The sequence below is a fragment of the Eriocheir sinensis genome, chromosome 36, assembly GCF_024679095.1.
Source record: "Eriocheir sinensis breed Jianghai 21 chromosome 36, ASM2467909v1, whole genome shotgun sequence".
Lineage (NCBI taxonomy): Eukaryota > Metazoa > Arthropoda > Malacostraca > Decapoda > Varunidae > Eriocheir > Eriocheir sinensis.
The window spans coordinates 15,187,394-15,200,152 of NC_066544.1; the positions used below are offsets into that span (position 1 = coordinate 15,187,394).

At 52.0% G+C, this 12,759-nt stretch overlaps 3 protein-coding genes across 18 annotated transcripts in view; all 3 read right to left on the reverse strand.

Annotated features, from left to right (window-relative positions):
• Positions 1 to 729: 729 nt before the first annotated feature.
• Positions 730 to 9,674, reverse strand: LOC127007902 (sodium channel protein para-like). The gene is made up of 3 exons (XM_050879372.1): positions 8,455 to 9,674; positions 5,705 to 5,975; positions 730 to 4,347 (listed from the first exon to the last, which is right to left on the reverse strand). Exons 1-3 carry the CDS (start codon positions 8,542 to 8,544, stop codon positions 3,260 to 3,262), a joined length of 1,449 nt encoding a protein of 482 aa, XP_050735329.1. The 5' UTR covers positions 8,545 to 9,674; the 3' UTR covers positions 730 to 3,259.
• On the reverse strand, positions 2,501 to 3,051 carry LOC127007988 (translation initiation factor IF-2-like). Its single transcript, XM_050879533.1, has 2 exons — positions 2,922 to 3,051; positions 2,501 to 2,868 (listed from the first exon to the last, which is right to left on the reverse strand). Exons 1-2 carry the CDS (start codon positions 3,049 to 3,051, stop codon positions 2,501 to 2,503), a joined length of 498 nt encoding a protein of 165 aa, XP_050735490.1.
• Positions 9,675 to 10,523: 849 nt separating the features above from the next.
• Positions 10,524 to 12,759, reverse strand: part of LOC127007901 (sodium channel protein para-like) — a 160,198-nt gene continuing 157,962 nt past the window's right edge. For all 16 annotated transcript variants that reach the window (XM_050879355.1, XM_050879358.1, XM_050879361.1 and 13 more), the window contains 4 exons: positions 12,473 to 12,759; positions 11,964 to 12,086; positions 11,395 to 11,517; positions 10,524 to 10,841 (listed from right to left, as the gene is read on the reverse strand). The exon at positions 12,473 to 12,759 is cut by the window's right edge and continues 13 nt beyond it. In XM_050879355.1, the coding sequence (XP_050735312.1) occupies positions 10,539 to 10,841; positions 11,395 to 11,517; positions 11,964 to 12,086; positions 12,473 to 12,759 (836 nt within the window). In that variant the 3' untranslated portion in view covers positions 10,524 to 10,538. The remainder of the gene's footprint in view (positions 10,842 to 11,394; positions 11,518 to 11,963; positions 12,087 to 12,472) is intronic.

Genomic DNA, 12,759 nt, shown 5'->3' on the forward strand with positions numbered 1-12,759 from the left:
ACTCATGAAAACCCGATTGATCCCCTCTTTGACCTTTAGAAATAGTTGATGTGAGAAGCGATGGTGTCTTAAAATACAGCTCTCTTCTTTCCCATCACGGTCTCAAAGGGTCAATGGAACGGAGATGAGCACCGCCGCTACGCGCAGCTACAGCATGTGCTCCCAATTTTACTGTACTACTTCAGCATCATCATCATCATCAGCGGCACCAGCGACAACTTAACTTTTATAACGTGTCCATTACATGTTGTGAGGCCGCCTGACCTTTCCTGATCTCCGTGCTGGCCTCCGTACGTGGGGTCAGGGCACCATTCCTTAGCATCCCTGGGACACACACACACACACACACACACACAACAAAACAGACACACAAGAGAACAACAAAATAAAAGTGTGTAGACTATATAGCTGCTCATTCTTGCTTTGAGTCTTTAGTGTTGCTTCGAGTGGCAAGGCAGAACACTTACAAGGCAGGACATTTACTAAAACAGGCCATAACAAAATGAACAGTTCCCAAACATACGTAAGATACACACGGATATTATGACATTACCAGGCCTATCCGGTACGTGTGTGCGTGTGCGTGTGTGTGTGTGTGTGTGTGTGTGTGTGTGTGTGTGTGAGAGAGAGAGAGAGAGAGAGAGAGAGAGAGAGAGAGAGAGAGAGAGAGAGAGAGAGAACGTGTGTGTATTATTCCTTACACTACGGGTGGAGAGTAAAAAGTCAACATTTCTTCGTGGTAAATTATCAAAAATTTATTCGATGACGTATTATGTACAGATAATATAGTACAAACTGTGGAATTCAAAACATTTTACAAAGTGCAAGCAAAAAGGCGAAATGTAGAATGAAAGTAAAGCCGTTTTTCATCATAAGATTATCATTATCAGCTTGAGAGACAGACCAGTGAGTGACACGGGCGGCAGGCGGCGTCGTGGAGGGGGCGGGGCTGAGGGCGGGAACCAAGGAGGGGGGGGGGGCACACTGAGGGGCGTGGTGGTGGGGCCTCCACAAGAAAGGGAGGGCTGGGCGGCCGCCTGCTGGCGCGGAAAGTAAGGGACTGAGGCCACTACACCTGATTTTGACCAGTTGTTGATGTTGCTGTTGTTGATGTTGCATCTTTTTGAGACAATAATTGAGGTGGGGTGTGGGGTTTAAGGGTGGGGTGGGGCGGGGCGGGGCGGGGCCACCCGGGGAAGGGCGGTGGCCCGTGCCCAGGCCGCATCAACCCTCCCTTGCTCTCCGTCGCCGCAGCTACGCGGTGCAGCTGGGCACGTCGCGTGTGGCGGCCGGTAGAATAGAAAACAAACCTGCTTATCAAGAATATAACAATTTGAATATTACACAAGTGTATCACATGAGGGCGGGCAACCGAGGGGTACAGCAGGTGCCGGGGCGCCTTACCAACTAAGACGTGTACCAGTAGGAAGGTTCACAGCGCTCTTTCTTAAAACTTAGTGTCTGCAAATACAAGCCGCTGTTGAGTGGCGAGGGACGGGGCCCGGGGGGACGGCCCGCCCCTCGCCTGCCAGCACACTCAAGCCTCGAGTATTACTATGGGAGCGAAGATTCCATCATAGTTTTCCATCACTCAGATAAAAGTTCCATGGCAAAATTTTCAACAATATTCCTATGCTACATGTATGGTTATGAAGTGTAAGAGCGGTGGACCAGTGCGCGGCTCCTCCACGCCGGCCCGCAGCCTCCACCAGCTGCTGCCTGGGCGGCGGAGGGCGGCTGGCGGCGGCGGCTGGCGGGGGGAAGGGGCGCGGGCCGCCGCCGCCGCCGGGTGGCCCCGCCGGGTGCTCGGCTGGCTCATGCAGGAGGCGCCTCTTAGACTTTACTTTCACTTGTATCATCATAAATATAAAATAGTTTTTTTTATTATTATGCACAGCGTAACCTTATAGTAGGATCATCTCAAAATTAATTACCTCCATAATAACTGCGTGTCGACATAGAATATTGTGCAGGAAACAATCCGGACTGGTAACACTACACCAGACTTAAGGCCATGTCGTCCGGGCTGTGTGTGGCCCCGTGACCGGCGGGGCGGGGCGGGGCGGGGCGGGGGTGCCCCACAGTAAGCCAAGAAAGGACAAAGGGAAATTCTGAGGCGGGGCAGGACGTGGGTGGCGGGGCACGGTGGTGGTGATGGGGAAAGGGGCGTGAAGGGGGGGGGGGAAGGGTGGTTGGGGGCGGCGTCATCGGGGCGGCCTCCACTTGGGGAAGAGGGAGGCGGCGCTCCCTGGCACGCCCTCAACACTTACTCCCTCAGGAGGGGAGGGACGAGGCGCGGCCCCGGGCGTCGCGCGGTGAGGGTGCAGGGGTGGGGCGGGGGAGGTGGGTGGTGGGGATCCTGAGCACCAGGAAACAGGTGGCGGGCAGCAGGCTGGGGTGGGGGGGCCTGCAGGGGGCGGGGCGGGGCGGGGCAGTTAGCACCTGCTAGGCGTATTATGCTGGGCTACAATGGTAAGGGCGTCGGGGCCTCATGCACTAATTATGCTGTCAGCTGTTGGTACACGTGGCCACTGCCGGGGCGGCCCCGCCTCGGCCCCGCGCCGGCTGCCCCGCGCCGCCCCGGCCAGGGTGAGGGTGTGGCCGGTGTTTCATACACGGCAACAATACTGTGGGCGTGGGCGGGTGTGGGCGGCCGCTGGCGGGTGTGGCGGTCGTTGGAGGGTGTGGGCGGCCGCTGGCAGGTGTGGCGGCCGCTGGCAGGTGTGGGCGGCCGCTGGGGTGTGGGCGGCAGTGGCCAGAGTCTCGGCCAGCTCGCCAGTGGCCTGAGCCCTACGCCGGCGAGGCGACGCAGTCCTCGCAGCACCAGGACGCCATGCAGCCCCCAGCACTCGGGATGCGGCGAGAGGTCTCGGCCAGATAACAGAGAAACTCAAGTGTGGGTGGGTGGTGTTGGGGCCTGCCAGCTGGGGCGGGGCGGGGCGGGTTGGGGGCTGTGGACTGCGAGCTGGATGTGATCAGCGGGCTGGGGCTGTGGACTGGGCTGCGGGCGGCGGCTACGGGCTGCGGGCTATGGGGTCGCACAACAAACATAAACAACAAGGCATTAAGAGTGCGGCGAGCCCGAACAGGGAAGGCGCGACCGACGATGCGGGGCCCGAGAGAGCCCCAAGGGGTGGGCGGCGGCGCCAGAGCCCGAGGCGAGGCGAGGCAAGGCGGGGCGGGGCGGGGTGGGGTTGGGCGGGGCGGGGTGGGCGGCGCGGGTCAAGAAGCAGCAACAAGTGAGGTACTCGCCTTGGGGTCACACGTCGGTGGAGCGTGAGGTGAGGGATGGTGACCGCGAGTGTATCACCACCTTATGGCCGTTTTTTGTGACGTAACCGTCGCTCTCGACCAGGACGGCCGTGTCTGCCTGCTTCAGCTCCTCCTGGGACTCTCCGCCAGACAGGGACGACTGGTCCTTGTGCTGCCGGTGTCTGCGCCACGCCTGCTGGATCAGGCGGGCGCAGTACTCCTCCCGCTGCCTCCACAGAGTGGACGACACGGGCTCGTAGCCCGGCCGGTCCTGCGGGGGCCCGACATCACCTATGTCGGCCGAGTCCTCTACGGGATTACCCTTGCGGGCAAAGAAGTCCTTGGTGAGGGCGTCCAGGACGTCCACACAGAACACCATGTCGCCCTTACAGATGGTAATGTCCATCGACACAATTTTGTACTTGTTGGGCTTGTGAATCTGGAGCGGCGGCTCCAGGACGTCGAGGAAGTCTGAGACCTGCGCGAACTCGATGTACTGGGTGCCCTTGGGGTCAAACTGCTGCCATATCTCGTAGTACATGTCGTAGTCGTCGTCGGTGAGGCCCTCCTCCACGTCCTCCGTGGCTTGTGAGTAGTTCTCCAAGATGACGGCGATGTACATGTTGATCACGATGAGGAAGCTGATCACCAGATAGCCCAGCAAGTAGGCGATCCCGATGGCCTGGTTGCCGCAGTCCCCAGGGTCACCCACCTCGGGGTTGGGTGGCTTACAGTCCTTCTCGTTCACGATGCCGCTAAGCACGCCGTCCCACCCCGCCGATGTCATCATTTGGAACAACAGGATGAAGGACTGGAAGAACGTCCTGAAGTTGTACACTTCGTCCAGTCCACCCGTGGGCTTCACGTTCATAAAAAAGGACATGCCGAATATAGCGAAGATGAACATGACAAGGAAAAGGAGGAGACAAATGTTGAAGAGCGCCGGCAGGGACATGGCCAGGGCGAAGAGCAGTGTTCGGATGCCCTTGGCGCCCTTCACCAGACGCAGCACTCGGCCCACCTTGGCCACACGCACCACACGGAGCAGCGTCGGCGACACGAAGTACTTCTCGATGATGTCCTTCAGCACCAGACCTGTGGGAGCCGGGCCGCAGTGAGGTAGGGGTCAGGGCGGGTCGGGTCGGGAATCACAGACTTAGTAGCTACAGAACACCACTGAAGATACAAAGAAGTCTGCAAGGAAGGCAGCTGGGGAAGAACATGTATACGGGAGCAGAAGGACCTGTGAAGATGTTAGGGGGCTAAGAGGACAGTTACGGGTGGAAAGTGGAAATTGCAACCCCATGTAAGATGTTAAAAGCGTGGAATGTTTGAGAATCTAGAGGATACTAACAAACCGTAGGATATACTTATTAGGTACGTTAAAGAAAAGTTAGAAAGGCCCGTAACAAGTCTACTGAATAAAGCTAGATGCTACGAGAGATGTTAGAATTTTGTTGAGAGTTATTAGACTATGAAACCTGACTAAACCTGGTCACTGCACATTTTGAACATACTTAAGAACTTGAACTTTAATACGAAGAGTGGACACTATACAGTAAGAATTAGGTGTTAGTGACAAGGCTAAGAGAAGACCATAAGATAAATGATGCAATAAGAATGTACAAGTGGATTAAGATGAAATACTGGGGGAGGGGAAACTGGGGAGTGAGGGAGGGGAAGATATGGAGGGGAGGGGGGACCTGTGGTGGTGGTGATGGTGCTGGAGTTGTGCTAGGGGGGAGAGGGGTGGGGGAGGAAAGATGGGGGGGCATCATGGCGGTGTGTAAGGGAGTCGGTGGTATTGTGGTGGCGGTGAGCAGAGCAGCACTATCGCGGGGGCTGCTAGGTCACCATACTGCTGCAAAAACAACTCACATAACATAATAAGGTGAGGAGAAGGAGGAGGAGGAGGAGGAGGAGGAGGAGGACGAAGTGAAATAGGAGGACGATGAGAAAGAGGAGGTGGATTAGGAGCAGGAGAGGAGGAGGAGGAGGAGGAGGATAAAGAGCATAAAAAGAGGGAGGGGGAGGAGAGGATCAGAGGTGCATTTGTATAACTCTATGACTAAATAAATAAATAAATTGACTCAACAAATGACTGAATTGCACTTAACCATAAATGTGTAAGCGATCATTTTACACACACACACACACACACACACACACACACACACACACACACACACACACACACACACACACAAACACTAGGTCTATTAACGACGCAAACAAGAGAAAGGAAGAGGGCGAGACGTAAAAGGTAAGACAAACACACTACGGGTAAGGATAAAAAAGGCTGAGAACGAAAGGAAGAAGCGAGGAGAAGGTCGAGGACGAGAAGGCAGAGTCAGGAGACGGTGGAGGAAAGAAGAGGAGTGTGAGGCAGGGAAGGAGGAGGAGGAAGAGGAGGAGGAGGAGTAAGAGGAGGGTACGGGTTGTGGGGACTCACCGAGGATGGACATGATGACCACCACGAAGTCGAACAGGTTCCAGGGTTCCTTGAAGTAGTGCCAGCGCAGCGCGAAGACCTTCAGCACGCACTCCGACGTGAAGATGCAGATGAAGATGAGGTTGAGGTAGTTGAGCCCCATCTTCCACTTCTCCGACATGTTGTAGTGATCCATAGTCATAGTCAGCATGTTCAATCCGATGAAGATCATGATGATCATGTCAAACTTCTTGTTAGTCACTATCTCGAACACGACGGCTTGGGGACGAAACTACCACACGGATGCAAGAAAAGAAAATGGAGCAGGTGATTCCTTGGCTCCAGCCGACTGTGGCGGATTGCAACATTTTAGTTTTGACTGGCAAGTCCAAGGGGACAGGCTGGGGCAGGGGGGGGCGGCGCCAGGAGGTGTGGCGAGGCTCATACACGACAGCCAAGGGAGAGAGCAAGGCAAGCAACGCTTGTGAATGAAGGGCCGATGGCTGATGGCCTATGCCTGATGGCTGACACTCGGCCCGGTTTTAGCTTAAGGCTGATATCTACACTCATTTTGTGTGAGCATATAGACACAGCTATATGCTACAGAGTGGCTGGCGGAGACAGGTAATGGCAGGCTGTGCGAGCAGTGATGGCCGACACCGTCCCGGCGCGGAGCGTGCCTCGGGGCAGGGCGGGGGGCGGGGGGGGAGTGGTAGCCGTCATATGTTGAGATACGAGAGCAACAAAGACAGTTCAACCGATAAAGCTTCGCCTCCCAATGACGGTGAGGTGCCGGCACGACCCGACACCTCCCAACCGCAACGACCGAGATACATCGTCCCCGCCCCGGCCAGCCGTGTGCGTGTGCGTGTGCGTGTGCGTGTGCGTGTGTGTGTGTGTGTGTGTGTGTGTGTGTGTGTGTGTGTGTAAGAGTGGGTATGTAGGTATAGTAAGTTTGTGTGTATGAGCGTGTGTGTGGGTGTAGGTGTGGGTGTGGGCGTGGGTGGATACAAGAGTGGCTGACATGGGCGGAGGTCGGGTTGCGGCAGGGAGGTGCGGTGTCACTCATCATGTGGTTCATATAGTCGGGAGCAGCGGGGCCGCCTCAAGGTGTCCAGTTCAAAGGGCGGGAGGGATAGGGGCAGGAGGCAGGGGAGGGGGCGGGGGTGGGGAGGGGAAGGGGGAGGGGGAGGGGGCAGGAGCGGGGAGGGGGTGGAGGGAGAGGGAGCGGAGGAGTGGGGGAGGAGAGAGGAGTGAGGGGAAAGGGAGGGGACAGGTAGGGATGGGTAAGGGAGGACTAAGGGAGGTCACTGTCATGTTGGTGGGTGCTTGAGGAAGGGAAGAGGAAGGAGGAAGGAAGAGGAGGAAGAGGAGGAAGAGGAGAGGAGGCAGTCATGTTAGCTTTTGAGTGCGCAAGAACCGAATCAAGAACAAGTAAGAGAGAGAGAAAAGAACAACGAAAGAAGGAAATAGAAAGGAAGAAAAATGAGAGGAGGCAAAGAAAATCACACCACCGGCTTCCTGTTACTGTCTAAGGTACGGGTGGAGGTGGTGGAGGAGGTGGAGGAGGAGGGGAGAGGAGGAGTCTTAGTCAGTGGAGGGAGTGGGGGGTGGAGTGGGGCGTAAACTCAACTCCCATTCTCTGCTGTTGGGGGGAAGTCATTAGTTGGGGTGATGATGGTGATGACGATGGTGGTGATGATGGTGATGATGGGTGGTGAAGAGTCCGCGGTTGTTAGTGGTGAGTATGAGGAGACCAGAGGAGATAGTGATGCTGATAGTGATGATGGTGGTGGTGATGATGGTGGTGATGATGGGTGGTGAAGAGTCCGCGGTTGTTAGTGGTGAGTATGAGGAGATAGTGATGCTGATAGTGATGATGGTGGTGGTGATGATGACTAATAATAATAATAAACAGATAATGCGATAGAGAATGATAGAGGAAGAAGATAATGACAATAGTAATGATAAGAATTGATTGGTGGTGGTGAAGATGATAGTGAAGTGAACGTGGCGGCGAGTAACAATAATAATAATAATAATAATAATAAAAATAATAATAATAATAATAAAAATAATAATAATAAAAATAATGATAATGAGAGAGAGAGAGAGAGAGAGAGAGAGAGAGAGAGAGAGAGAGAGAGAGAGAGAGAGAGAGAGAGAGAGAGAGAGAGAGAGAGAGAGAGAGAGAGAGAGAGAGAGAGAGAGAGAGAGAGAGAGAGAGAGAGAGAGAGAGAGAGAGAGAGAGAGAGAGAGAGAGAGAGAGAGAGAGAGAGAGAGAGAATTATAAAAGTAGTAGAACCCATATGAAAAAATAACACGGAAAAAGAAAGAAAATGGATACGAAAAAAAACAAAAAACAAATCCCGAGAAGAAAAAAACAACAGCAAGAGAAAATAAAATAAATAAGATCGAAAAACAGAAGAGGAAAAACAAATGAAAAAAACAGAGTGGAAAAACATTAAAAAAAACAACCTCGCAGAACCAGTAAACAAAACCAAAACCAAACCAAAACAAAAAACTCAAAAACACAAACAACCACAACATCAACATATATGAACTTCCGAGGTGTGGCTGAAGGGCGCGCGCGTGGTGTGGTGTGGCGTGGTGTGGCGGCAGGCAGGGGGCGGCGTCGCGAGTATGTAGCAGCAGGATGAACCCCCACCCCCACCACCACCACCACCACCAACGCGCCCCAGCCACACCCCCAGCAGGAAGGGACCAGCGGGACGGGACACGCGCGCACCTGCCCTAATGAGCCTCCCTACCTGTGGCCGCGGAATGGCCTTGAGCGGCTTTTTCCCTCCCATTTTCTTCATGGCGTTGTAGTATTTCTTCTGGTCGTCCGTCATGAACATTTCCAGGGATCCACCAGCCTGCGGACACACCAGGTAGTCAGGCTCAGGTCATATCCCTCCCCTCTATCACTTACCTTGCTTCATCTTTATCTTTCGCTCTCTCCTCCCTCGCGTCTCTTATCGCCGTGTGGCTTGGCTTGGAGGGAAGGTTGGGTTAGTAGAGGTTTGTCTGTTTGTTTGTGTGTGTCATCCCTGGGCAGCTGTTTGTATTAGGAAGGATTTAGACCATTTGGATGAGAGTCTAAAGGTCTGTTCTTGCCCCTTGTAACTCTGGTAATGGTTAGAAGTGAAACAGAAGAGCTAGAAAGGAGAGATAGGTTAGTCGATGTGTGTGTGTAATCCTTGAGCAGATGTTTGTGTTGGGAGTGACTCAAGCAATTGGGTACGAGTCTAAAGGTCTGTTCTTGCCCTCCGTAGCCTTGGTAATAAAGGAGGAAGAGAAGGACTAGGAGAGAAGGTTGGCTTAGTCGATGTTTGTTTGTGTATGTGTCATCCTGGGGCAGAATCATGTTAGTCGTATAGTGCATTAACTTCAGCCATAAATATTAACCAAAGCATCTATTCCTACCTTGTTAAATACAGTTCTCTTATACATCCAAATTAATAATCACACATATTTATTTCTTCTTTTATTTTCTCATTCTCTATTTCTATTACTACCTATATTTCATTCCTCTTTTCCCTCATTATCTATCTATTACTAATCTACTATCTATACTTTCTTTCCTTCTCCATATCTATATCTATCACTTCTTATCTCTAATACTGTCCACTACCTCTTCTTTCTATCCTTCTCTATCTACTACTGTTATTATCATTCTCTATTGCTTTTTATCTATACTACTACTATCAACTCCCTATTCTTTCTATCCTTCTATTCTGCCCTCATTATTCTGTATCTACTCTTTCCTTCTCTATCAGCATCTACTTCTATCAACTCCCTATTCTTTCTATCCTATTCTGCCCTCATTATTCTCTATCTACTCTCTCTTTCCTTCTCTATCAATATCTATTTCTATCCACTCCCTATTCTTTCTACCCTTCTATTCTGCCCTCATTATTCTGTATCTACTCTTTCCTTCTGTATCAATATCTATTTCTATCCACTCCCTATTCTTTCTACCCTTCTATTCTGCCCTCATCCGGGACTCTTTCTCACAAACTTACTTCTCTGCTCGTTCGTTGTCGATGATCACAATTCACAAGAGAGGAAGGAGGAGAGAAGAAAAGATGAGAGAGACACTAAGAGAGGCATGGAAGAGGGTTGAGTTGACTCTCCTCATCCTTCTCCTTCTCCACTCGTCAACACCACCGAGTATTAAAATTAAACAATATTACAAGACTCACCTCCATATCCTATTTCTAAAGGTCAAGAGGGGGGGTCAGGTTCTAACTAAAACCTAACCTAACCTCCAACTCAAACTAACCCTAACCTAACCTAACCAAATCAGTCCCATGGGAGGAAAAAATAGGTGTTGGGACTGTGTGGCAGAGCAGAGGGGAGGAAAGGACCCAGGGAGCCAATTCTGTGTAACACCTTTGATATGATGGTCAAAGAGGGGGTCAACCGGGTTCTAATGAGTGTTTCTTTAGGTTCATGGTACAGAAGAAGGGTCAGACTACCACCAGGGTCATAAAACTACTCCTGGAAATGCCCACAACGTCTACGAAAGCCTTGTCAGATTTGTGAACTTGGACAAGGAAATGTTTAGTGATACGGCTCTTTTTAAGTCACCACCACCACCATAGTCATCACCACTATCATTGTCATCACCATCATCACTATTTTTATCATTGTTATCTCCCCCACTTGTTGTTGTTGTTGTATTCCTCTGTCTCATCTTCTCTCTGTTATCATTACCATTTTTATCGTTATTATTTAACCCACTTCATCTTCCTCTGTTTCATCTTCTCTCTCTTTCTCTCTCATTCTTTTGCTGCCACTCCTCTTATTCCTCTTCCTCTTCCTTCTCGTACTTCTCCTCCTCCTCTTCTCAGATTCTTACACGCACACACACACACACACAATCACACTCAAATCCACACCCTGACCTCACTACACACACATCCTCCTCCCCCCTCCCTCTCCCCCCTCCCCCCACCTGTGTAGAGTCGATGGCGTCGTTCATAATTTGGATCCATCCCTTCCACGTGGCGACCTGGAAGAGCGCCAGGTATGCCATTCCCACGTGGTCGAAGTGCACCTCGCTGTTGACCCACGAGTAGTTCATGTTTTTACACTGCGTCATGTCCGGCACGATCTCGGCGCTTAGCTTGTTGCCTTCATCGTCAATGCACTGCGGACAGGTAAAGGGCAGGTTAGGACACGTTAGGACAGGTTAGGACAAGTTAAGACAGGTTAGGGCAAGTTAAGACAGGTTTGGACAAGTCGAGACAGGTTAGGACAAGTTAGGACAGGTAAGATAAGCATAAGGTAGACAAAAGAGAAAGTGAGGGCAGAAAGGGAGAGTAGAGGAGAGCAAGGGAGAAGAAAGAAAGGAGGAGAGGAAGAGAGAACAAGGAAGGAGAACAAGGGAGAAGAACAAGGAAGGAGAGAAAGTGAAGAGAGAAAAAGAGAACAAGGGAGAAGATAAAGGAAGGAGAGAAAGTGAAGAGAGAAAAAGAGAACAAGGGAGAAGATAAAGGAAGGAGAGAAAGTGAAGAGAGAAAAAGAGGAGAGGAAGGGAGAGCAAGGAAGGAGAGAAAGTGAAGAGAGAAAAAGAGGAGAGGAAGGGAGAGCAAGGAAGGAGAACAAGATAGAAGAACAAGAAAGGAGAGAAAGTGAAGAGAGAAAAAGAGGAGAACAACAAGAGCGGAATGAAACAAACTACCTGGGCCCAACGATCTCACCTTGTGGTACTTGCCGCTGAAGAGCTGGACTCCCATGATGGCGAAGATGAGCCAGAAGATGAGACACACCAGGAGCACGTTCACGATGGAGGGAATGGCACCGACCAGGGCGTTCACCACCACCTGAGGGAGGAAGGGGAAGGAGGAGGTGTTAGTGAGGGCGTGGGGAGCGAGGTAAGACGGGGGAAGGGAGGAAAGAATGTGGGAGGGAAAAAGGAAAGGGGAGAGGAGGGAGTGGGGAAGGAGGTAAGAAGGTGGGGAGGGAGGAAAAAGTGTGGGAGAGAGGAAAGCATGGGAGAGGGAGGAAAGAAGGTGGGGAGGGGGGAAAAATGGGGGAGGGAGGAAAGAAAGGGGAGAGAGGAAAGAAGGGGGAGAGGGAGGAAAGAAGGGGGGAGGGAGGAAAGAAGGGGGGAGGGAGAAAAGAATGGGGAGGGAGGAAAGAAGGGGGAGGGGAGGAAAGAGGGGAGGAAGGGACATATTTTGAAGGTTTTGTGATAGTGTGAGTGTGTGTGTGTGTGTGTGTGTGTGTGTGTGTGTGCGTGTGCGTGTGTGTGTGTGTGTGCACCCACCCTCATCCCCTGCATCCTGGAGAGGGCTCGGAGCGGCCTCAGGGCACGCAGGGTCCTCATGGTCTTGAAGGCTTGGATTTTCCCGGCGCCGGCCAGCGTCGCCACCAGGTTGATCAGCGACACCTGGGGGAAAGAACGTGCATCACCACCTGGACTTCGAACACACACAGACACAAAGGGAGATGGATATAAATAGACAGGTGGATAGATAGATAGATAGATGGGTAAATAGACAGAACACGCCTAACCACCTGACCTTCATATGTGCAGGTAGACAGATAGATGGATATAGATACATGTGGATAGATAGATAGCACACAACTCACCACCTCACCCATAAAGAATAACACACACACACACACACACACACACACACACACACACACACAAAATAGACTTAAGGCAAAGAACACATTACCAAATATAACGCCCATACGCACCCACACCCTCACTCCTCCCACCCCTACACCCTAATTCCCTCCCCCCCCCACACAATCACACCCACTCACCATCACAATCAGGAAGTCGAGCCAGCACCAGGCGTTCGTGAAGTATTTGGCGAACCCGAGGGCCACCCACTTGATCAGCATCTCGATGAAGAAGATGACGGTGAAGATGCGGTCCATGTAGTAGAGGATGTCCTGTAGCGCCGGCCGCCCCTTCAGGTTGACGTCCTCGGCAGCCAGGGCCAGCGAGGACAGCAGGATCATGGTAATAACGGCGGTCTCGAAGTACTTGTTCTCGATCAGCTGGTAGGTCTTGAGGCGGAGATGACCCCAGCCTTGCCAGAATGGGG